Source organism: Ailuropoda melanoleuca, chromosome 19 (genome assembly GCF_002007445.2).
Source record: "Ailuropoda melanoleuca isolate Jingjing chromosome 19, ASM200744v2, whole genome shotgun sequence".
NCBI lineage: Eukaryota > Metazoa > Chordata > Mammalia > Carnivora > Ursidae > Ailuropoda > Ailuropoda melanoleuca.
This window is the reverse complement of record NC_048236.1, coordinates 25312431-25335759: the sequence shown is the minus strand read 5'-3', so window position 1 is coordinate 25335759 and position 23329 is coordinate 25312431. Positions and strand designations below refer to the sequence as shown.

The window sequence follows — 23329 nt, the reverse complement described above, 5'->3', positions numbered from 1 at the left end:
CTTAACTGCTGTGCCACCCAGGCGCCCCTATAGTTGCCCTTTTAAACTGCAGGCTTTTTTTTTTTTCCCCTGTGCCCCAGGGCAGAGAAATCTCCTCACAGTCCCTCAGTACTGTCCCTCCCCACTGTAGTTCTCAGCATTGGGGAGGGTGGGGGTTCCCTTTGTAACCCTCTCTCAACATCGATTGATTTTTGAATGTTGAACCTGCCTTGCCTTGCCAGGATTATCCTTCTTAATTGTGATATTTTATTCCTTTTATAACTTTCTGGGTTTGATGATGGTTATAGCTTCTTTGAGAATTTTTGCATGTATATTTAGGTGCTATCATTTGGTTTTAGTAATAGGGTAATACAGCCCTCTTAAAATGAGTTGGGAAATGTTCAAAATAGTTATGCCAATTTGTGCTTCCCTGGGTAGTGTCTCAGAGTTTATGTTTGGCCATCATTTTGTTTTGTTAGACTTAATTTTTTCCACTATGGTAGATATGAAATGAAGTTTCATTGTGTTTTAGTTGCATTTCCTTGATTACTAATAAAGATGAGCATTTTTTTATATGTTTACAAGCTATTTGTTTTTTCTTTGAAATGACTGTGTCTTTTGTTCTTTTCTATTGCGTTGTCTTTTTTATTGGTTCATAGGGGATGAATTTGAATATATATTCAAATATATACAGACCTTTGAAATATTATATTATATTATATTATATTATATTATATTATATTATATTATATCTATCCATGTAGATCAGCCTTCCAGGACACAGAGTGGGGCGGAGAAGGGAGGAGGGTGAATACAAAGGTCTAAAATGATGACATCCAGCACAGCCAGAAGCTGATAGGAGGCTGGAAGAATGAAGTGGATTCAACATATATCCCTTTGATTTTATGAGGGGATAGCAGAGTGGTCTAAGGTAAATGAAGACTGGGATAATCTGCGAAGTTCTATGTTACCACCTTTCTCTTCTTGCTACATGCTGTGAGTAATGTCCTCAATTTTGCCTCAGTGGGCCAAGGCTTCTTTACCCTAATTTAATGTGTTTTAGGGTTAGTGACTGGCACTAACATTACCCCTTGGAAGCTATGGTAGAAAAGCCATCTGGGAACTAAGCAGCAGCATTGAAGTCAAGGAACAATGTCATAGAGAAAGCGAGGTTATGGGGAGCCGGCTGTGTCTTGTATAAGGGTATCTGGTAATATGTCTCCATTTATAATCCGTTACTACTACTGTTTATTTTGAAATTCCAGTTATCCCAGATTTGGCCAGGTGAGACTTCAGATACTGATGACGTGTCTTTTAGCCATATGCCCATCATTTTTTCCCAAGTATTTGCTTACTTTCTGGCACAGCAAGATGTTTCGGACATGTTTTGCACCTTCCCTGTTCCAGTCCTGGAATCAGCTCTTTCTCTAATGCTCCTGCTTCCTTTTAGTTGGGAATACTATTTAGAAACCAAGATTGTGTTCTAGGTGTGCACTTGCTATTGCAGGGTGGGAAAACTTTACTCTTCTTCCCTTCTAGGTTCTTTGGCTGGTCTACTAATTAAATTGACTTAGGACAGATTAATAGGAGAACAACATTTAATTTCATACATACAGGAGTTCATGAAAATATGAGACTCAAAGAAGTAACCAAAACAGACTTTATACGTTTTATTTAGACAAAGAAACAATAAATTTGTGAAGGATTGATAAGACAAAGAAGTTTGTGCTTGGGGTGGTAAATTAGTGAAAAAGTCACAGGGTTGGTTTCCACAGTGTTCTTACTCCTGAATTCCCTGTCTCTGGTGATGAGGGTGTGTCTTTACCTCCTGGTACAGGGAGGATAAGGTTTGGGAGATGTATTTTCTGCTTTCAGGAGGACAAAGGAGGGTCAGAATGTCCTTCTTGCACTTTCATTCAAAATAATCAGTATGCCAGAGTGGCTTATTTTGGGTGTGCCTGCCCTGAACCCCATCACTATCCATGTGTATGGGTGTGTGTGTATCCTTTTAAACATTTCTTTTTCCACTTAAAAGATTAGCAGTAAGTTCTAGAAATCATTTTAATAAATAAGAGCTTCCTCGTTTTTTTTGATATAGTTGCATAATGGTCCTTTGTGTGCCGGTAACATATTTATTAAACACTCCTATATTTGACATTTATGTAGTTTCCAATAGTGCAGTTGTAAATAATGCTGTAATAAATACCCATGTGCATATGTACATTTGTATTCCTGGATGTGGTATCTTCAGAGTACATTTCTAGAAGTGGGATTGCTGAGTCAGTCAATGCATATGTAGCTTTGTTAGATATTTGACAAATTCACTTCCGTAAATGTGGTGTCATTTTGTGTGTCCCCCCCCCCCCAGCAGTATATACGAGTGTGTTTCCCTAAAACCTTACATTCTGAGTGTATTATCATATTTTTGAATTTTGGGATAAGAAATTGCCTCTCACATGCTCCTGGGGTGGCCAGGAAGGCCTGCCAGATATTTGTGAGAAATCTCCCATTTTGATTTTACATGGAAGATGCTAAAAGATAAATTCAAGGAATGTGGCCATTTGCTGTGTGCCTACATCAAGATGGAGAATGGAAATCCAAGGGATGTGGTATGGTTAAGTTTGAGTGGCCAGAGGTGGCTCAGAGAGCCTGCTGCATGATGAGTGGGATGAAGCTGATCGGCCAAGAGACTGATGTTCAAATCAATAGACATGCTGAAGCAGTTGCCTTTGTAAAACATCTGAACCAGACCACTGAATTTGTAGTTTTGCTTGTTAACCATTTTAATATGTTGGCTGGATGTATGAAGATGTCAAAAAATTCACTTGCTTTTTGGAATACTTTGAATTTGAATTACTTTTGAATTACTTTTTTAATGACTGGGGTTCCATTTGCATTGAGATTGCAGTGCGTGTAATTTTTTTGTAGTTGCGGCATCTTGTTGACATTGAATTTGACTTTGAAAATAAATACTAGTTCCTGAAAAAGAAAAAATAAATGGCCTCTAGTGTATTTTTAGTTTGCATTTATCATGAGTAAATTTGACATCTTTTCATATGTATAAGGCTATTTTAACTTGTTTTTTTGTAAACTGTGCCTTTGATCATTTTCTATTGGATTTTTGGTCCTTTTCCTTGAATTTTAAAAGTTCCTTTATGTATTAGGTGTATTAGCCCTTTGTGATATATATTGCAAATGTTTTCTCCCAATTTGCTCTTTTCTTTTGATGTTATGGTATTTTTTGATATTCAGTTTTACTTATTTTTATGAAGTGAAAGTTATCAATATTTTCTTTTATTGAATCTGAATTTTTAGTTTTGGTTGGGAAGCTTCTCTCTGTATACAACTTATAGAGGAATTCACTCATGTTTTCCTCTAGGACATATGTAGTTACATTTTTTAAAAAACATTTTATTTATTTGAGAGAGAGAGAGGGAGCACACAAGTCGGGGGAAGGGGTAAGGAAAGGGAGAGAGAGAATCCTAAGTCGACTCTGTGCTGGGCATGGAGGCCCATGCTGGGCTTAATTTCAGGACCCTGAGATCATGACCTGAGCCAAAACCAAGAGTCCAGCGTTTAACTGACTGAGCCACCCAGGTTCCCCTGTAGTTTATCTTTTTAAATTTTTAGATCTTACCCATTTGCAGTTTATTCTTGTTTTGTGATTTGAGCGGATCTACTTTTCTCTATTTGCAAATGGCTACCCGCTTTTCCTAATATATGGATAGGAAAAGTCCATCTTTGTCCCAGTGATCTGATTTTATCACAGTCTAGGTATCTCTATGGTATCACAGTCTAGGTATCTCTAGGTATCTCTATGGTGTTGCATCTACTTCTGGACCGTCTGTTCTGTTTTACTGGTCTGTCTGTTCGTGTTGTGATACCACACTTGCTAAATTACGAAGTTATGTAGTACATTTTAGTCTCCGGTGGGGCTTGTCCCCCACTCATAGTTCTTCCATTGCAGTGTTTTCCTAGTCTTTTTCTATTTTCCTAGCTATTCTTGCATATGAACTTCAGTTTCAGTTTTTCTAGTTTTAGAAAAAAAGCGTATTAGTTTATTTTTTTCTATAACTTGAAGCCATTGTCAAGAATTTCCTTTCATTTTTCCCCTGGAATTATGTTTGCTTGTACTTAGGGAAGTTGATCTTTCCTTCCTTTCTACCTTCTTCCCTTCTTTCCTGCCTTCTTTCCTCCTTCCTTGTGTGTTTATGTAGTTTTTGTCTACTTCCTTGCAAATATGTAGGTAGCTTTGTCAGTTTAATTTTTTCCCCCCCGAACCTCAAGGTCATGATACTTCTCAGTTGAGGATACATGGGCACCGCAGGTCCGTATAAAGCCCTTCTCTTGTTTCATATGTATGAATATTTTTCCCCCTGATCCCCTATATTCACATTAATTCCAGGTTCCTACTCAAATGTGCCACTTATAAGACCTTGTAAAAATATTGTATGGCTTTGTCTATGTATATGATCAAAATTTACACAGACATTACTGTGCTGTAGATGTAGTTCTTGCTTACTTTGAAACCCAGTGCCATGTCCTTAAGGTCGTCTGGGCATATCTTCAGTTACTTGCTTTTGCCTTCTGCTTGGTGTGCATTCATCACTGATATTTTACCCTAATGATGGACGTTTAGATTGCTTTTAGTTCCTACTTCCACAAACAATGCTATTATGACCGTCTTTGTACATGCCCCCTTGTGGACATGTGGGGAAACTTCCCAGGCAATTAGCTAATACAGTGCTTTCTGGCTGTAGGTTATGTCCATACTTCTCACACTTAACTTCACTAAATACTCCTAGGTTGTTCACCAGAATGGTCATACCAGTCTTAATTTCCACCAAAAGTGCATACATGTTCCAGTTTCTTCCCATTGTCACAAAAATTTGATATACTCAGGTTTGTTTGTTTGTTTTTGGCTAGTCTGATATGAATAAAATAGAATCTTACTGTGTTTTCTGAAGTAAATTCCTTTCTTGTTTCACCACCAAAAAACAAAAAACAAGCGAATCTTAATTGTGTTTTGTTTTCTCTTTCTTGTCCTCATCTCCTAAATCTAGTCAGTCTTAAAGCTTAGCCAGGTTTTGCCTCTTTCTCAGATTTTGCCTGAATTGCCTCTTCTTTTCTGTATCTACTTCCACTTTCTGAGGTCAGGCGCTTAGCACTGACTTTGAGCTTGCACTTGATATTGTGATCTGCCTGGCCTGTCTGCCTCCATATTTGGCTCCATCTTAATCTTACCCAGCCCCATTGCCACCAAATCTGATCCACTTTCAACAGCTTAAACCCTTCAGTAGCAGTGGCATCCAGTCCCACAGTATAAAACCTAACCTTCCCAGCGTTATAGTACACTGAGATTATTAGAATACTTATTTGTCTTCTATTGGCTCAAAAGGACAAAGATGGGAACCCTGTCTAATCATTTTTGGGACTGGCACATAATACCGTTTCTCCCAAAAGCACTTGATTTATGTCTCGAACTCAACTCTTTTTTTTTTCTTGCCTGTCTTCACATTGTCACCTGGGTGACAGTATCAAAAGGTACAAACTTCTAGTTATAAAATAAGTAAACCAGGGGCGCCTGGGTTGCACAGTCGTTAAGCGTCTGCCCTCGGCTCAGGGTGTGATCCTGGCGTTATGGGATCGAGCCCCACATCAGGCTCCTCTGCTAGGAGCCTGCTTCTTCCTCTCCCACTCCCCCTGCTTGTGTTCCCTCTCGATGGCTGTCTCTGTCAACTAAATAAATAAAATCTTTAAAAAAAAAATAAGTAAACCATGGGGATGTAATATATGGTATGGTGACTATAATTAATAATACTATCACATGTTTGAAAGTTAAGAAAACTAAGAAAGTAGATCTTAAAAGTTCTCATTACAAAAGAAAAAAAAATTTTGTGCTATGTGTGGTAACAGATGTTAACTAGACTTATTGTGATTATTTTTCAATGTATACAAATATTAAATCGTGTTGTATCCCTGAAACTAATGTTATATGTCAATTATAGCTCAATAAAAATAAATAAAAAGTCATCACAGACCCATGGTCATCTAAATTTTCTCCTATGTTATCTTGTAGGAGTTTTATGGTTTTGCATTTTATTTAGCTCTCTGATGCTTTTTTTTTTTTTGTATGTGGTTATCAGGTTCTTCCATAACTATTTGTTGAAAAAACTATCTTTTCTTCATTGTGTTGCTTTTGCTTCTTTGTCAAAAATAAGTTGACTATACTTTGTGTGGGTCTATTTCCAGACTTTCTATTCTGTTCTATTGATCTATTTGTCCATTTTTTTTTTTTTTTGGACAATGTCACGCCATCTTGATTACTGCAGCTTTATAGTAAGTCTCGAAGTTAGATAGTATCACTCCTCTGACTTTTTCTCCATCTTATTGTTTTTTTTTTAAGATTATTTATTCATTTATTTGAGAGAGAGAGAGAGAGTGTGTGAATGAGCACAGCAGGGGGGAGCAACACAAGGAGAGGGAGAAGCAGGCTCTCTGCTGAGCCGGGAGCCCGATGCCGGCTGGATCCCAGGACCCTGAGATGGTGACCTGAGCTAAAAGCAGATGCTTAGCCAGCTGAGCCCCCCCGGGCCCCCCTCCATCTTAACTGTTTTAATATGCACTTCTCAACAGTTAGGTAGATCATCTCATATACTTGTAAGTCATTTATTTTCCTTTTCTGTGAATTGCCTAAATATTTTCTTTGTCCATTTTTTCTATTGGGATCCCCATCCTGTTTTGGTTTATTTGCTTTTTTTTTTTTTTCTAGTTTTCAAATATCTTCTTCAAATCTATGAATTTAATAACATTGTAGTATCACTTTAATTTTTTAAAAATTGAGATACAACTATCAAATTATTGCCATATAACATAATTGCCATATAACATAACAGCTGCAGATGTACAACATGCTGATATTTGTAGATATTGCAAAATGAGCAGCATAATAACTCTAGTTAACATCCATCACCACACATAGTTAACGGTATTTTTCCTTGTACTGAGAACTTTTAGGACCTACTATCAGCAATTTTCAAATATGCTGTACACTATTTTTAGCTATAGTCACCATGTTGTACATCACATCCTCAGTATTTATTTATTTAATTTTTGTAAGATTTGTTTGGGAGAGAGAGCATAATCACCAGAGAGTGGGGGGAAGGGGAGAGGGAGAGAATCTCAAGCAGACTCCCTGCTGAATGTGGAGCCCAACATGGGGCTTCATCCCATGACCTTGAGATCATGACCTGAGCTGAAATCAAGAATCAGATGCTCAACCAGTTCAGCCACCCAGGTGCCCCCTTATTTATTTTATAATTGAAGGTTGTACCTTTTGACACCCTCACCCATTTCTCTCACTTCCTATCCAGCCCACCCTCCCTTCCCCACCCTGCAACCTCTCATTTGTTGAAAAGAACTTCTTAAGTTTTAGGTATTTGAAACATATAAAAAATTATTTGTTTATCTAAATTTAAAATGAAACTGGGCATCTTGTATTTTTTTTTTAAAGATTTTGTTTATTTACTTAGAGAGTGCACAAGTAGGCAGAGCAGCAGGGAGAGGGAGAAGCAGGCTCCCCGCCAAGTAGGGAGCCCAGTGCAGGACTCGATCCCAGGACCCTGGAATCATGACCTGAGCTGAAGGCAGCCACTTAACCAACTGAGCCACCCAGGCGCCCCTGGGCATCTTGTATTTTATCTGGCAATCCTGGCTACGAGGATTTTCTGCTCTTCCAGACCCTCTTCTTTGCAAGGGTTTCCTGTGAAGGACCGTTTCTGTCAATATACTTCTATATTGTAAATAGCCAATTCTCTCTTTATATTTAGTTGGGGACCAGTTCTGCAATACAGGGGTAACAGTCAACTCTTCTTGGGCATCTTTTAAGAGCAAAGCTGAAAAGCACAAGCCCTGCCATATTGAACATTTGGCCACTCCTGCTTTACCTACTGCCCTTTTAACCTAACATATGGACATTCCTCCCTTTCTTTTAAGAGTGTTCACATCTTTGAGATTTGGCAAATTTCTAGTTTCAGGAGTTAATCCCAATGTTGGCCACTAGGTAGAGCTAGAATATTACTTATGCTGATTCTTACGTACCCTATTTCTGGATGTCCCATTTAAGAGGTAAAGTGGCCTTTGCCTTACAATTTTTTAAATTATTTTATCTTTTTTTAAATTTTTAAACTTTTATTAAATTATTTTATTTTAATTTTTTAAAAAGATTTTATTTATTTATTTGACGGAGAGAGAGAGCCAGCGAGAGAGGGAACACAAGCAGGGGGAGTGGGAGAGGAAGAAGCAGGCTCCTAGCAGAAGAGCCTGATGTGGGGCTCGATCCCATAACGCCAGGATCACGCCCTGAGCCGAAGGCAGACGCTTAATGACTGAACCACCCAGGCGCCCCAAATTATTTTATTTTTTTAAGTAAATTCTGCCCTCAACATGGCGCTCACACTCAAAACCCTGAGATCAATAATCTTATGCTGTACTGACTTGGTGGGCCAGCTGCCTTGTCTTATAATTTTTGAGACACTTTTTCAAAGCAGTCTTCTTAAAATTCCCCACAGATCATCAAGTATATAAAGGATAAAGAGGAAAGGGAAGAGCTTTTAAATTCATCTACCACTCATGTTTCAGCCAAAATAACTATCACTTCTTGTGGCCAAGTCTCAGAGCTGCGCTCAGAGTCTGGGGAGTTCTGTGTTCAGTCTGGCTTCTGCAATTGGTCTAAGATGGTTTAGGTAACTTTGTAGCCAAAGATCAAGAGCGCTTTTCTTTACCAGGTCCTAAACAGTATTCCTTTTAAAGATTTATTTATTTATTTGAGAGTGTGTGTGTGTGTGTGTGTGTGTGTGTGTGTGTGTGCAGGGGGAGGGGCAGAGGGAGAGAGAGAGGAGAGAATTCCCCAAGCAGAACTCCCCGGTGAATGCGGAGCCCCACCCGGGACTTGATCCCAGAATCCTGAGGTCAGGACCAGAGCCGAAACCAAGAGTTGGATGCTCAACTGACTGAGCCACCCAGGCGCCCCTGTTTCTTTTAAAATAGCAGTGAGTGTAAGATTGAGAACTTTATAGACAGATATTATTCAAAAAATTTTTTTGGTGAAGATCCTTTTATTTGGTACTCAGGATACTATTTAGTAATAATTGGATGTCTAAACCTGCTGCGTCTGGCTCATGCAAGAGCTTCCTTGTACAAGAGCTGCTTAGAACCTTGGCTCTGAAGAAGGGGAGCAGTGACCACAGCATCTGCTATAATTCCAGAAAAAACAAATCCAGAAGAACATCAACTGCCAACAACAAAAACACCCCAAACTCCCAGCACTTTGCTTATTTGGGGCACCTTTACTCTCTGTAAATGTACTTTTGTGGGGCCTTTTCAGTTATTAGAATGTTTTCCAAGATTTCATTACCACCTTCCTTGATCCCACTTTATGAAACAGTACGGTAGGCTGGCAGGTAGGAAGATTTATTTTCCCTTTGCATCAAAAAATGATGTATTTTATATAAAACAAAACTTTTTCTGAAACAAGATGTAATTGGTTTTTTGTTGTTGTTGTTTTTTCAATTCAGTGCGTCTGTATTACACACTGTTCCAGGCAGGTGCTAGGTAAACCAGCTGGACTGCTAAAATATAGGCAGGAAATTCGTGGGATTTATGGTCTGCTCATTACAAGGAAGCCTGTTATTCTGTGTAAAAGGTTTAAAAAGACACCTTGAGATTGAAGAATCAACTAAAAATGTAATTGTTGTCATTTGAGTGGACTTTTCTTCTTCTGTAGGGAGTGTGCCAAATTACTAGATTAATCTATTTTTAACACACATGTACAAACATGAACAGTACAGAGGATATGAGATGATAAGTAAATTCCTTTTCCTAACCCACTCTTCTTCATAACCTACTCTCAGACTTTTTTTGTTTCCCATATCTGGGCATATAGATTTAAGTCATTCTTTTTTCTTAAACTTTCTGTATTTAAACATAGAGGTAGAGGGAACAGTGTAATATTCTATTAGCCAGCTTCAATAATTATCAATAATCTTGTTTTCCTGTCTTCCCTGTCTCTAGATATTGAGGCAAGTTCTAGACATATTTCATTTATAAATATTTCCTATTTAATTTTTATTAATAGATTTTATTTTTTATAAGTCTTAGATACAGAGAACACTTGAGCAGATAGAGTTCCATACCACATGCCCTCCAGTTTCTGCTGTTACTAATATCTCCTACTCTTAAGTGTACCATATACATTGTTAACAAATTATATTTGTTAAATTAATGAACCAGTAGTGACACATTATAATTAAATAAGTACATACTTTATTCAGATTAAAAATTTTTTTTTACCTACTACTATAGCTTTTCTGTTTCAGGATCCCACCCAGGATACGTTATATTTAATTATCATTGTCTCCTTAGGCTCCTCTTGACGGTGACATTTTTGTAGACTTTTACGGGTTTTGATGACCTTGACAGTGTGAGGAATACTAGTCGGGTTTATCTAAGGCTGCCCCTATACTGGAATTTGTGTGATGTTTTTCTTCACAATTGGACTGGAGTTACAGGTTTTTGGAGGAGCATCACAGAGGTCAAGTGCCCTTTTCATCACATCACGTCAAAGATGTATACTGTCAGTATGATTTATGACGGCGACGTTGACCTTGATCACCTGGCTCAAGCAGTGTTTGTAGGATTCTCTACTGTAGAGGTGCTCTTCTCCGCCGTGCCCTGCCCCCTTCCATCTGTACTCTTAGGAAGGAAGTGAGCAAGCACAGCCCACACTTAAGGTTTATTTGATATTCTTCTGCATAGGCTTGTCTGTTCTGCCTTTATTATTTTATGCGATCATTTATATCTGTGTAGACTCATGGGTATTTATACTTTGGGTTATAATCCAATATTTATTTATTTATTTAGTTCAAATTATTCTAGTTTTGGCCATTGGGAACTCTTTCAGTTGGCTCCTGTGTTCCTTCAATGTACAGCTGTCTGTCTATCTATCGATCTATCTCTATCTGTCTAAAACTTCTTTATTTTATGGCACTTCAAGATACTCCAGGCTTATTTTGTATATTTCCTGCCCAGTCCTAGAATCAGCCAATTTTCCAATGAGCCTTTTTAATGGAGAATGGTATCAGAAACCAAAATCTGGGTGCCAGATGGGCTCGTTGCTACTGGCATGTTGTTTCTTTTAGGCCGTCTCAGTTGATGGAGCAAAGAAATATTAAGTGTTTACTAACATATATATATCTATAAATATTTCTATATTAACCATCTGTATCTATTAAATTAAACATGAATTCTTACTGATGTCTCCAACTCTAATCCATTACTATATAGATCATTCTATGTGGTATAGATCATTACTTATTTGTAAATTCCTATTCCAATAATGAGAAACCTGGTTCCCACCATCCACCAACTTAATTGTTCTAGTCCAGTGTGTATGTATAGCAGTACCAGAACTGTTAATCTGTACCTCCGTGGGAAACAGCTTTATCAACTAGAGTACATAGCTTATGTGCAGTTTCTTTTGCTTTTAGTTTTACAGATTTCATTCATTTTCAGAGTTACTTCTGTCAGCACCTTTCCCTTCCTTCCCCTTTCAATGACTTGTTTCATATATTTGCAATACAGTTAGATTCTCTTGTCACACTCTGATTTATTTTATGGGATTCCCCCAAACCTCCTAAATGATTTCTTTTCTTCCTCCTCTTTCCCCTCCTCCCCCTCCTCCCCCTCCTCATTCCTCTTCCTCAGGGCAAGGGGGGGGCGGGGGTGCAGAGGGAGAGAGAGAATCAGGAGAATCTTAAGCAGGTTCTGAGGCTGAAGCGGGGCTCCATCTCACGATCCTGAGATCGTGACCTGAGCTGAAACCAAGAGTCGGATGTTTAACTGACTGAGCAACCCAGGTGCCCCAGTGATTTCTTTTTAATCTGCATAAAGTTCCATTCTTTGCCTTGTAAAGTTCAATGGCTTGACAATGAATAATGTCATGTATCCACCTTTATCATATCATACAGAATAGTTTCACTACCCTAATAATACCCTGTACTTCATCTGTTCATCCCTTCCCCACACCCCTTGCAACCACTGATTTTTTTTACTGTCACATAGATTTGCCTTTTCTGGAATGTTATATAGTTAGAATTGTACAGTGTGTCACATTTTCAGACTGGCTTTTTTCACTTAGCCAAATGCATTTAAGGTTCTTCCATAGCTTTCTGTGGCTTGATAGCTCGTTTCTTTTCATTGCTGAATAATAGTCCATTGTATGGAGGTACTGAAGATTTTGTTGCTTTCTAATACATTGCATAACTTATTCACATATTTTCTATGATGGACATGTAGGCTGTTTTATTTCTTTCTTGGTGCCCCTTCCTGAGGGGGGAGTATATATACTTCCTATTCTCTTCATGTCACATGGCAAAGCCTGACATCTTTTGGCCAATGAAATGTGAAGATGTTTCAAGACCTATCACATTTATCTGTCTTCTTATCTGCCATATGACTTGCATGTCTTACATGGAGGCTGTCCTGTTAGCTGATCCAAGAGTGAAGACAACTTACAGATTAATAAGAGAAAGAAACCTTTGTGGTTGTAAGTCACTGAGATTTTGTGGTTCTTTGTTATATGTATAACAAAAGGAAAAGCTGACAAACACATCTCCAGCTTTGCTTTTCTATTCCAGTGTCCTCTCCCCTCATCTTGGGTTTTGTTATTCTTTTGGAAAGCTGTGTCTGTGATTCATTCAGTAGGGAGAAACATTGAAAGGATTTGTTTCAAATTTAATATCTTGTTATTTAATTTTGGATTATTATATTTATGAAAAATTTTTCTAAAGTCTAAATCTATGCTTATTAATTTTTTTGGGAGGGGGTAATGAATTGCTTAGAGTTGCACTAATACAGTAGCTACTAGTCACATGTGACAATTTAAATTAGATTGAATTAAAAAACTCAGTTCCTGGGGTGCCTGGGTGGCTGATTGATTAAGCATCTGACTCTTGATTTTGGCTCAGGTCATGATCTCAGGGTTGTGGAATCAAGCCCCGAGTTGGGTTCTGCACTCAATGGAGAGTCTGCTTGGGATTCTCTCTCTCCCTCTGCCCCTCTCTCGCCCGCCTCCCCCAAATGAATAGATCTTAAAAAAAAAAAAAAAACTCCATTCCTTAATTCCTTATAGCAATAGCCATATTTCAAGTGCTCAGTAGCCTTATGTGGCTAGTGGCTAACATATTGGACAACACAAATACATATTTCCATCAGTGCAAAAAGGAAAGGTCTCCTGGACAGTGCTGCCTTAAGAGAATTTTTTGAGAGTTATGTATGCAAATTTGAGACCTGCCCAGATTCCATGACTCCAGTATGGATCTGAAGTAAATCCCTTGCTGTAGTTAGTATGCCCTACCTTATTTTGGGGTCAGTGATCTTGAAATCACTGAAAAATTATGAGTCTATAAAATTCTGTGATTGGCTGAATTTTGACCTTGGGTCCTAGACCCATTAATCCATGTAACATCAAGCATCAATGACAGGAGAGAAGCTAGTCTTTAAAAATATGCTTTAGTGCCTTTGGCTCAGTAATGCTGTATCTTAAACGTAGCTATTGTAAATGCAAGGCACGAAGGCAGGTACATTAAAAGAAGAGACTGCCTCCATCCTTTCTTACTCACCAGTGGAGGAATGGATTGTGTGTGAGGGGGTGGGTAGGAAGACGGGGGAGGCATTTTTCCTGACGTGTAAACACTGATGTAAAATTAACACCAGTGATAGTTTATGCCTAATAGTCCTCCAGTACTTAAACTCTTTTTTTTCTTTCTAATTCTTGCAAGGAAAAGATGATTATTTTCCTTTTTAGGCTGGAAAACCCAATCTCGCAAGTAAATTGCCCAAGATCAAACAACATGGAAATGACCAAATTAGAACTTTAAGGTCAGCCTAGTGCTATCCCATATACTACCTTCCCAGTTTGTTCTTACTTCCCAGCTGTTAGTAGGCTTATGGTGAACCATGAAGGTTGTTCGGGCACTTCTAGTAGTCCTGCTGCTGTGCCAGGAGCCATCCAAACCCAGACTTGCCGATAAGGGGCTGCAGTGTCTACCAGTAGCTGTTGCCCAGGCTCTTGGGCCACGACATAAATGATCATACCTGAAAGTTCCAGCATGGCTGCAGACAGAAGGTCACGTGAAGGCTCAAACAAAGGAAGGAGTGAAAAAGTGTGCTGGTGATTGAAGGAGAGGTACTTTGTCTAAGGTGAGGAGGTCATTTGCCTTACAAGGCAGAGGGGAAAACCGAGAAATATTTAGTTTTGTCTGAATGTAATAGGAAAAATAAAATGTGCTAAGGAGAGTAAAAGACCCATGCTCGATAAAGGCGAGGTCCGGGAAATTATTACAGACCCTGCAAAAAACTGCAACACTTAACTCCACCCATTGAAATAACGCCACTTACGTGCGAATTGCAGCAGTTACACAACCACAACACAGACACCAAGTATGTGTGTTTCACAGTTGATCAGAGGTTTATTTTTTTTAAGTTTTATTTATTTATGGGGGGCGGGGCAGAGGGAGAGGATCTCAAGCAGACTCCCCGCTGGGCCGGAACCCGTGGGGTTCCATCCCACACCCCAGGAGATCAGGACCTGAGCGGAAACCAAGTCTGTGGCTTAACCGATTGACCCACCCAGGCGCCCGGATCCGTGGTTTAAAGGCGGTTGATAAGTTTTACCCAAATCCTCCAGGCTGGTGAACCTGGCGCAACCTAACGCTGCGATGGTTCCAAAGAGCCAAGGACTGGGGCTCACTACCTGATGCGCTCCGTCCACATCCTGCTGAGTCTGACGGTACCGTTGATCGTCAGGCATTACCTGGCTTCTGAGTCGGAGAAGCGAGGGAGGCCGAGCTTTGCTGAGCACCGTAAATGTTGGGAGCTGCCCAGGAGCAGAGCACAGGAGGGGCGCGGGGGCGGGGAGAGGGCTGGACCCGGAACGTAGTGCCCGGGGCGGAGCTCACCTGCCTCGAAGTTTCCAGCGGGGTCGCTTTGTTCCGGCATCTGCTTTCTGTTCACCCCCACTCTGGGTGGAAGTTTGAGTCTGTAAGATAGAATGTCCACATAGGGGAATCTGATACCTTACTGACAGCTCAGACCTTCCAGCCACAGGGCCTTGGCTCCAAGTGCAAATTCCCCTCTTTTCAAACTAGTCTCAGTTTCTGGAGCTTCATTCAGTTTTAGGTGGTCATGATTTCAGCCGTCGGCCCGCTGAAGGCACTCAGTCAACGCTGCTCTAAGTCCCACGGCCAGGATCTGAGCGTGGTTGCAGGTTCTTCCCGGAGGGCAGGTGTGCTGCCTGCGCGGCTGCCGGGACTCGCGCCGACCGGGAGAGAAGGGCCTTCTGGAAGGCGTGGAGGCTATGAAGATGGTGGCATTCTAAGAGGCGGCATGGATTCCATTCTTAAGCCTTCTCTCCCTACCCCCTTTTCCAGATTCCTTCTGCTTGACACCCCAGCCAGCTGGTCCCTCGGTGCCCATGGCACTTCCTGCCCCCGGTTCCCCCGTCCTAGCGGTGCCAGCCGCACGTGGGAGAACCGCAGGCCGGAGGCCCTCGCAAACTCTGAGCCTGGCGGAACTGTGGATTATTCCACGACCCCTAGACGGAGGGTGGGCTAACCGAGTGGCACAGGCGGTGACTGAGAGCGGGAAATGCCGGTTCAGAGGGTAGAAGAAACGGCGGGCGGGCGAGTCCGCTGCCAGGATTTCAGTTCAGGTGCGGGGCCGAGTGCCGGCCGCGGAAGGGGCAGGTCCAGCGCGCAGTAAATGGACCCCGCCGCGCCCCCTGCCCCCTATCCCCGCGGCCAGGGAGGCACGTGGCTCGCAGTTCCTCGCGCGCTGCAGTCTGAGGCCGTCGTTAGGTGACAGCCTCAACCCAGAAACCGTTTACGTCGAGTCATGGATGTCACCAACGTTGTTTGGTAGTGTGCGCGGAGCTCCTGCCCTTCCAAGTCACGCCAGTCGCAACTTTTCGGGTGCCTGCCTATGTTACCCCTTTCACGGGGTGGGGGCCTTCATCCAGTGGCCCTCGAAATTTCCTGGAACTCTAAACTACACATCGATACAGTCTGGGTGGATTCTGACCCTGAGAGCTCCTTTCCTTCGTAACCTAAACCTCAGAACTGGCCCTTTCCTGCCGGCTGGCCTTGCGGTACCTGGGGCTGTCGGCGGCGGTGGCTCAGCGCCCCCATCCCTTCACAGGCCCGGATGGCGAGCTGCTGACTGCGTTCCGTAGGTGGTTGGAGGTCTTACTCCTGGTGAATGCCCTCCCGGGATGCACAGTGCTGATGCTCATTATCGGATGGCCCTTTTACCAGTACCTTGCGATGCTCCTGATTAGGACGATGGCTTTTCAGCTTCGGATCCGCGAAAATCGAGGTGCGTAGCTTCAGGGGCCCTGGTACGGAACGCTTCATTTGCCCTGGGATCTGGGCAGGTGGAGGTTTGCTTACCTCATGTTTCTGGCTCACTTAGTTCTTTAGTGTAAGGATATGGGACAGTTCTGAAAACAAACACTAAATCTAAAAATCCCTGGGTGCGAGTACGGCGTCTGAGTAGGAAAATGAGGTGCAGTTGGGAAGGAGTCTGTGGCTAGACCGAAATGGTGGAAATCTAGGCTATTTGTGCACGCCAGGGTTAGAAGTTCCCCAAGAGTTCTCCGGACAGCTCCTTTAGGGGACCGTCTTTTGCCAAATCTCTTTTGTGGGCTGCCCACCAAAGATAAACTAGGACAGCGGATTTCAAAACATAGTCCACCAATCAGCAGAGTCAGCAAACTCCGGCGCCCACCCCATACCCACAGAATCAGGAACTCTGGAGGTGGGGCTCAGTAACTTGTGTTTTAACAAGCCCTCCAGGTGATTCTGATGCGTGCCAAAGTTTGAAAACCACCGCTCCAGGGTCATCTCCACAAAACGCGCTGGAGACGAGGTGCTTTTTTTTTTTTTTTTTTTTTTTTTTTTTATTATTAAAGCCAGAGCTCGGACCAGACGGCTGCTAAGTTCTGCGTGGACCTGGGGGGTGCTCAGTTTAAGGCTGGGGCCTGTCCAGGATCCCTTAACCAGACGACGTGCTTGTGGCTGACCTCAGGACAGGAATGACATTGCTTGCAGAAGAAGTGCTGGCCTGGACATAGGAGGCAAGGCTCCATCCGGTTTTGTTTTTGTGCCATGAAAACTGGAGATGGGTGTGGGGGCAACTGTTTTTAACTGTGTCACCTTCGAGTTTTTGTAAACTCAAATTTTTAAGAGACATTTCAATGGTTTTATAATAAATAATATTCACTGGTTTTGTGATGATCCGTGTTCCTACCAGATTGTGATGGGGGAAAGGCAAAAGTGTTTTCAAAAAGTGATTTGACCTTCTCACAGTTTGGGGGCCTGTGTGAAATTGTTTTGGAGTAGTTCCCCAATCCCTCCTGCTCTAGAATCAATCTCTCTTTCTTGCCTGGGTCCCTACCAGTAAGTGTGGAGAGTTTAAAGGAAGAAGTTGTCTGTTGGGAATACTGTCCAGCAGTCCAGGCAGATGAGGGCAAAGGGTTGATCCTTGGTTTGTGTACACAGGGCTCTCTGCTAGTTTTTGTAGAACTGTTCAGTTGCTGTTGTGAGGTTCTTAGAAACTAGGTTGGAATGGGTTGAAGAACTTAAATGGAGATGCACGTGAAGTGTGTCTAGTGGACTTTTTTGGTAAGCAGAACTGAGGAAGCTCCTGGGTAGTAAAACCTGGATACTTTTTTTTTTTTAATGAAGATTTTTCTTTCTTTATTTGAGAGAGCATGAGCTGGGGAGGAGAGGGGCAGAGGGAGAGGAACAAGCAGACTTCCCGCTGAGCAAGGAGTGGGGCTCGATCCCAGGACCCTGGGATCATGACCTGAGCCGAAGGCAGAAGCTTAACCAGCAGCTACCCAGGTGCCCCAGAACCTGGATCCTTTGTGTTGAGGTGGGGAACAAAGAAGTAATTGGCAATGGAGAATGAACTTGTTGTCTGCTGTGAAAAAGGGCAGAATGTTGGGTGGGGGCAGATGGGGATAATTGAGGCCTGCAGGTGCTCATGAAAGCAACAGGGACGTAACCCAGAGTGGAGGGACCAGCTCCTGGGAGGTGGAGGAGCATATGTAACAGGAGGCCGGAAGGGTGAGGATTCAGGGGGCTTTGAGGAGAGACTCGTTCTGCTTTCTAAAAAGAATACTCTTACATATACCTGCTTGATATCTGATTACTAATTCCATGACTACTAACATTTCTCTAAAAAAACTAAACTTATATACGACTTCATAACTAATATATCAAAATGTATGTATTTACAGTGTAATCTCAGATTTTAAAACGTTCAGATATTTTGAATGAAACTTCTAAAATTTAATTAAGTCACAAATCTAATATTTTAGATTCTCTTAAATGCTAAAAACTTTAAAAAGGAACCAAAAGGTTTTCAAAATACATGGGCTAATATTTGAGAGTTTAAGTGCTAGGTAGGTTCTGTTTTAGATGTGTGATCTTATTCAATATTCAAAACAATCGATCATTCTCTTGAAACTTGGACACAGAGAAACTAAGCAACTTGTCCACGGTCACACAGCCAGTGAGTGGCAGAGTTGCAATTGGATCTAGAATCTTATGTTATCTTGCCTAATTATAGTAAATGCAAAAGAGATTATAAGTTTCATTAAAACCGGTTAGAGAAATGCTAGTCTCAAGACTTTAGTTTCTTCATTATGTCTATACTTATTTTAATACCTGAGTGGAGCCCAATTGTTTTATATGTATATATAATTTTTTCTCCCCCCAGAGTTGTAATAATATTACCAGGAAATATGTTTCTGCTTTCTTCAGGTTTCAGTAAATTTTTAAGATCCCAGAAGGAAAATAAAACCATCCCAGATCAGACATATTGGTAACTGAGGGATTCTGGAAGGAAACTGGACCTTGTTTCATAAGGTGGTTCTGTGAAACCCGAACCCATCATTAGGCTCAGTGCCTTTTTATAGTCAAATCTAGCAACCACTCATTATGTCTTTGACCTCACAAAGATTTTACTAAAAATTTTAGTTTCAAGGAGTGCCTGGCCTGTTTGGTTGGTAGAGCATGTGACTCTTGATCTCAGGGTGGTGAGTTTGAGTTCCATGTTGGGTGTACAGTTTACTTAAAAAAAATTTAGCTTCAAAAATATATAATGCATGTACATGGGACGGAATTCAGAAGATACAAAGGGTATGTAAAGAAAGGTGAGCCTCCCATTTCTTGTCCCTCAGTCATCCAGTCTGTACTCAAGAGATTTTATGTCTGCCTATATGTACATACACACACACACACACACATATTTTATATATATATACACACACACACACACACACACACGTATAGATGTATATATACACACACACAGGCTATTTCATACATTGGTCTATACCTTTACTTTAAATTTTTAGCTAATTTTAGACTAACAGAAGAACTGCACAAGTAGTACAGAGTTCCAGCACGCCCTTCACCCAACCTCCACTTACGTAAACATCTTATGTAACAGAACATTTTTCAAAACTCAGAGATCATTTGGATTTCAACAGTTTTCCCACTGTTTTCCTTTAAATATATATATTTTTAAGATTTTATTTATTTATTTGACAGAGAGAGACAGCGAGAGAGGGAACACAAGCAGGGGGAGTGGGAGAGGAAGAAGAGCCTGACGCGGGGCTCGATCCCAGAACTCCGGGATCACGCCCTGAGCCGAAGGCAGACGCTTAACGACTGAGCCACCCAGGCACCCCTAAATATTTTTTAAAAAATATTTTTATTTAGTCAAGAGAGACAGCACAAGCAGGGGGAGAGGCAAAGAAAGCAGGACAAGACTTCCCTGTGAGTGTGGAGCCCAACATGGGGCTCGATCCCAGGACTCCCAAGTTTGTCACTGACCTGAGCCTAAGGCATATGCCTAACTGACTGACCACCCAGGCACCCCAAAGATTGTTAAGTAATCTCTACACCCAATGTGGGGCTTGAATTTACAACCCCAATGTGGAGTCACACATGTGCAACCCACTGAGCCCGCCAAGTGCCCCTCCAGTAATACATAGTTTTTCCATTTGAGAAGCCAGTTTAGGATCCCACATCATATTTAGTTGTCATGTCTCCTTTGTTTCTTCCCATCTTTGACAGTTCCCCAGCCTTCTAAAGTGTCAAAGTCATGAAAGACAAGGGAAGAAGACCAATCAATTATTTTGTGATGTGTCCCTCAGTTTGGATTTGTATGTTTTTCATGATTAGATAGTTGGGCATTATTGGGAAGGATACCACAGAGGTGATGCGATCATGTTTCCTTCTCATTCCATCATACCGGGGGCTAGATGATGTCAGTAGGTGCTGCTGGTGAAGTTAACCTTGATCACTTGGCTAACAAATCACTTGCCCAGATTCTCCACTGTAAACTTACTATTTTTCCATTTGTGATTCCTAAATATTTGCAGGGGATTCACCAAGACTATATAAACATCTTGTGTCTGATTAAAGTTTCACTCGCTAATTTTAGCGTCTGTAAATCTTGTCTGAGGCAGTGATCACTACGGTGTTTTAGTGATTTCTTGTTTCTCTCATTTTACCTATATTTATTAACTGGAATCTTTCTGAAGAGTTGTTTTTCTCCAATTTATTTATTTATTTATATCTGTATGGACTGTGGATTAAAAAATTATTTGGGGAATAACTCAATACTATCATTATTTTTGCTGCTCAGATTGTCCCAACTTTGGCCATTTCCTTCAGGTTGGCAGTTTTTCCAGGTTGGCTTCTACGATGTGTCATTTCAATATATATCCATCTTTTTTCTTTTTCTTTTTTTAAGCATTTCCTTATTTTTTGACGCCACAGGATGCTAAAATATCCAACTGAATACCATATGTTTGTATGTGCATATTTCATATATGCACATACATATCTTACTATGTGGCAACACATTTCATATATTGATCTGTGTACTGTATTATTTTTAAAAGATTTTATTTATTTGGGGGGGAGAGAGCGTGAGAGTGTGTGTGGGGGGTAAAGACAGAAGGGGAGGGAGAGGGAACGGGAGAGAATCCCATGGAGATTTCGTGCTGAGCGCCAGCCTGATGTGGGGATTGATGTCATGACCCTGAGATCATGACCTGAACTGAAACCAAGAGTCAGACACTTAACTGACTGAGCCACCCTGGCCCCCCTGATCTGTATATTTTAAACATAATTTTATCTTGGAGATTTTTCCATATCAGTACATATAGAAATAAACCATTTAAAAATGCTAAATAATATTTCATTATATAGATGTTGTATTATGACTTTAAAATAAGATGACTTGTTTTGCTGGTCTCAGCTGATGGGCATTTAGGTAATTTTTAACCTTCTAGTGAGAGAGCATTTGTAACATGAATTTCTAGAAAAGTGGGTTTTTTTGATACTTTGTCATTCCCAGACATATTTATTTAAAATTTTTATTGTCGAATATAATAGTAAAGTGCAAAACATGAATGTATAGTCAACGAGTTACCACAATGTGACCATACATGTACTAATCACTTAGATTAAAAAAAGATAGACCATTGTCAACGAGTACCTTAGAAGTCCCTCTTGTGCCTTTCCCAGTCACTCCCCTTCTTAACAAAAGTTCTTTTATGGTAATCACCTCATCTTTGTAATTTTATCACCTAAGCATTCATTCTTAAACCTGATACTTAAGTTTTGCTTTTTTAATGGATGTTAAATACATATTGTTTGCTTTCATGTCTAGCTTCATTTACTTATTATTTTTTAAATATCTTTATAAGCTTAGGGAAGGCAAAGATTTTTTAAAGATTTTATTTATTTATTTGACAGAGAGCACAAGCAGGGGGAGCAGCAGAGGGAGAGGGAGAAGCAGGCTCCACGCTGAGCATGGAGCCTGACATGGGGCTTAATCCCAATACCCTGGGATCATGACCTGAGCCAAAGGCAGACGCTTAACTGACTGAGCCACCCAGGCACCCCGTCTAGCTTTATTTATTCAGCACGAGATTTATCCATTTTGTTGCCTATAGCTGTTTTATTTTCCTTGTCATATAATATTCCATTATATAAATATGCCACAATTCATTTATCCATTCTGACACTGATGGGTTGGGGAGTTGTTTCCAGTTTGGGGCTATTATAATGAATGCTACAGTAAACACTCTTGTATGTTTTTGTATTTGTCACCTAAGGCTGCCATAGCAAAATACCAGACTGAGTGGCTTAAACAACAGAATTCATTTTCTCCCAGTTCTGGAGGCTGGAAATCCAAGATCCAAGGTGCCGTTAAGGTTGGTTTCCGGTGAGGCCTCTTGGCTTGCTGATGGCTGCCTATTCATTGTGTCCTACGTGGCCAGTGCTCTGAGTGTGTGGAGAGAGCAAGAGTAAGTGCGTGAGCTTGAACCTGGTTTCTCTTTTCTCATGAGGACACCAGTCTATCAGATCTTATGACCTCATGTAAACTTAATTAGGTCCTAGCTCTTGGGGAGGGACACAATTCAGTCCATAGTAGTCTCCCAGGTACACGCACGTGCACATGCACACGCATCTCTGGGGGGTAGGGCTATATACTAGAGGCTTACACCAGGTGGGTATACCTAGGAGTAGAGTCGCTGAGTCATAGCATATTTTTCAAACTTGAAAAGCTGATGCCAAAGTATTTTCTAAATTCATCCTTTACACTTTTCCTAACATAGTGTAAGAGAGTCCACATTGTTCAGCATCTTCGCCAATCAGTATTTTCAGTTGTAAATGTAACTATTGCCATGGGCAAGTAATGGTGTCTCACAGGGGTTTTATTTCATATTTTCCTAAATAAAACTGAACACCTTTGGTAGTTTTATTCTGTTGTGAAATGCCTGCTTGTCTCTTCCCTACCTTTTGATTGGGTTGTCTATATTTTTCTTACTGATTTGTTGGAGCTCTTTATATATTCTGGATATGAGCCCTTTGTTCATCATGTGTTGTGAATATATCCTCTGCTCTGTGGTCTTAATGGTATCATCTGAAAACATTCTTAAATTTTAATGCTCTTTAATTTTTATGGTTGGTGCTTTTTGTGTCCTGTTTAATAAATTTTTCCTGTCCTTGAGGTCATAAGACCCTGTTTATCTTCTAGAAACCTTATTGTTTTGCCTTTTGCATTTAACCTATAATCTAGATATTACCTATTATCTAGAATTTATATTTTAATTGAAAAATTTACTGAGATAATTAGATTCACATGGAGTTGTAAGAAGTAACACAGAAAGATTCTTTGTACACACTACCAATTTCCCATGATG

At 40.7% G+C, this 23329-nt stretch overlaps 1 protein-coding gene across 1 annotated transcript in view; it reads left to right on the top strand.

Annotated features, from left to right (window-relative positions):
* The first annotated feature begins 15684 nt into the window (after window positions 1-15684).
* The window catches only part of LOC105236434 (KH homology domain-containing protein 1), a 30087-nt gene continuing 22442 nt past the window's right edge, over window positions 15685-23329 (top strand). Inside the window, exons 1-3 of the mRNA XM_034648274.1 lie at window positions 15685-15748; window positions 16153-16410; window positions 17006-17101. Coding sequence (XP_034504165.1) covers window positions 15685-15748; window positions 16153-16410; window positions 17006-17101 — 418 coding nt within the window. The remainder of the gene's footprint in view (window positions 15749-16152; window positions 16411-17005; window positions 17102-23329) is intronic.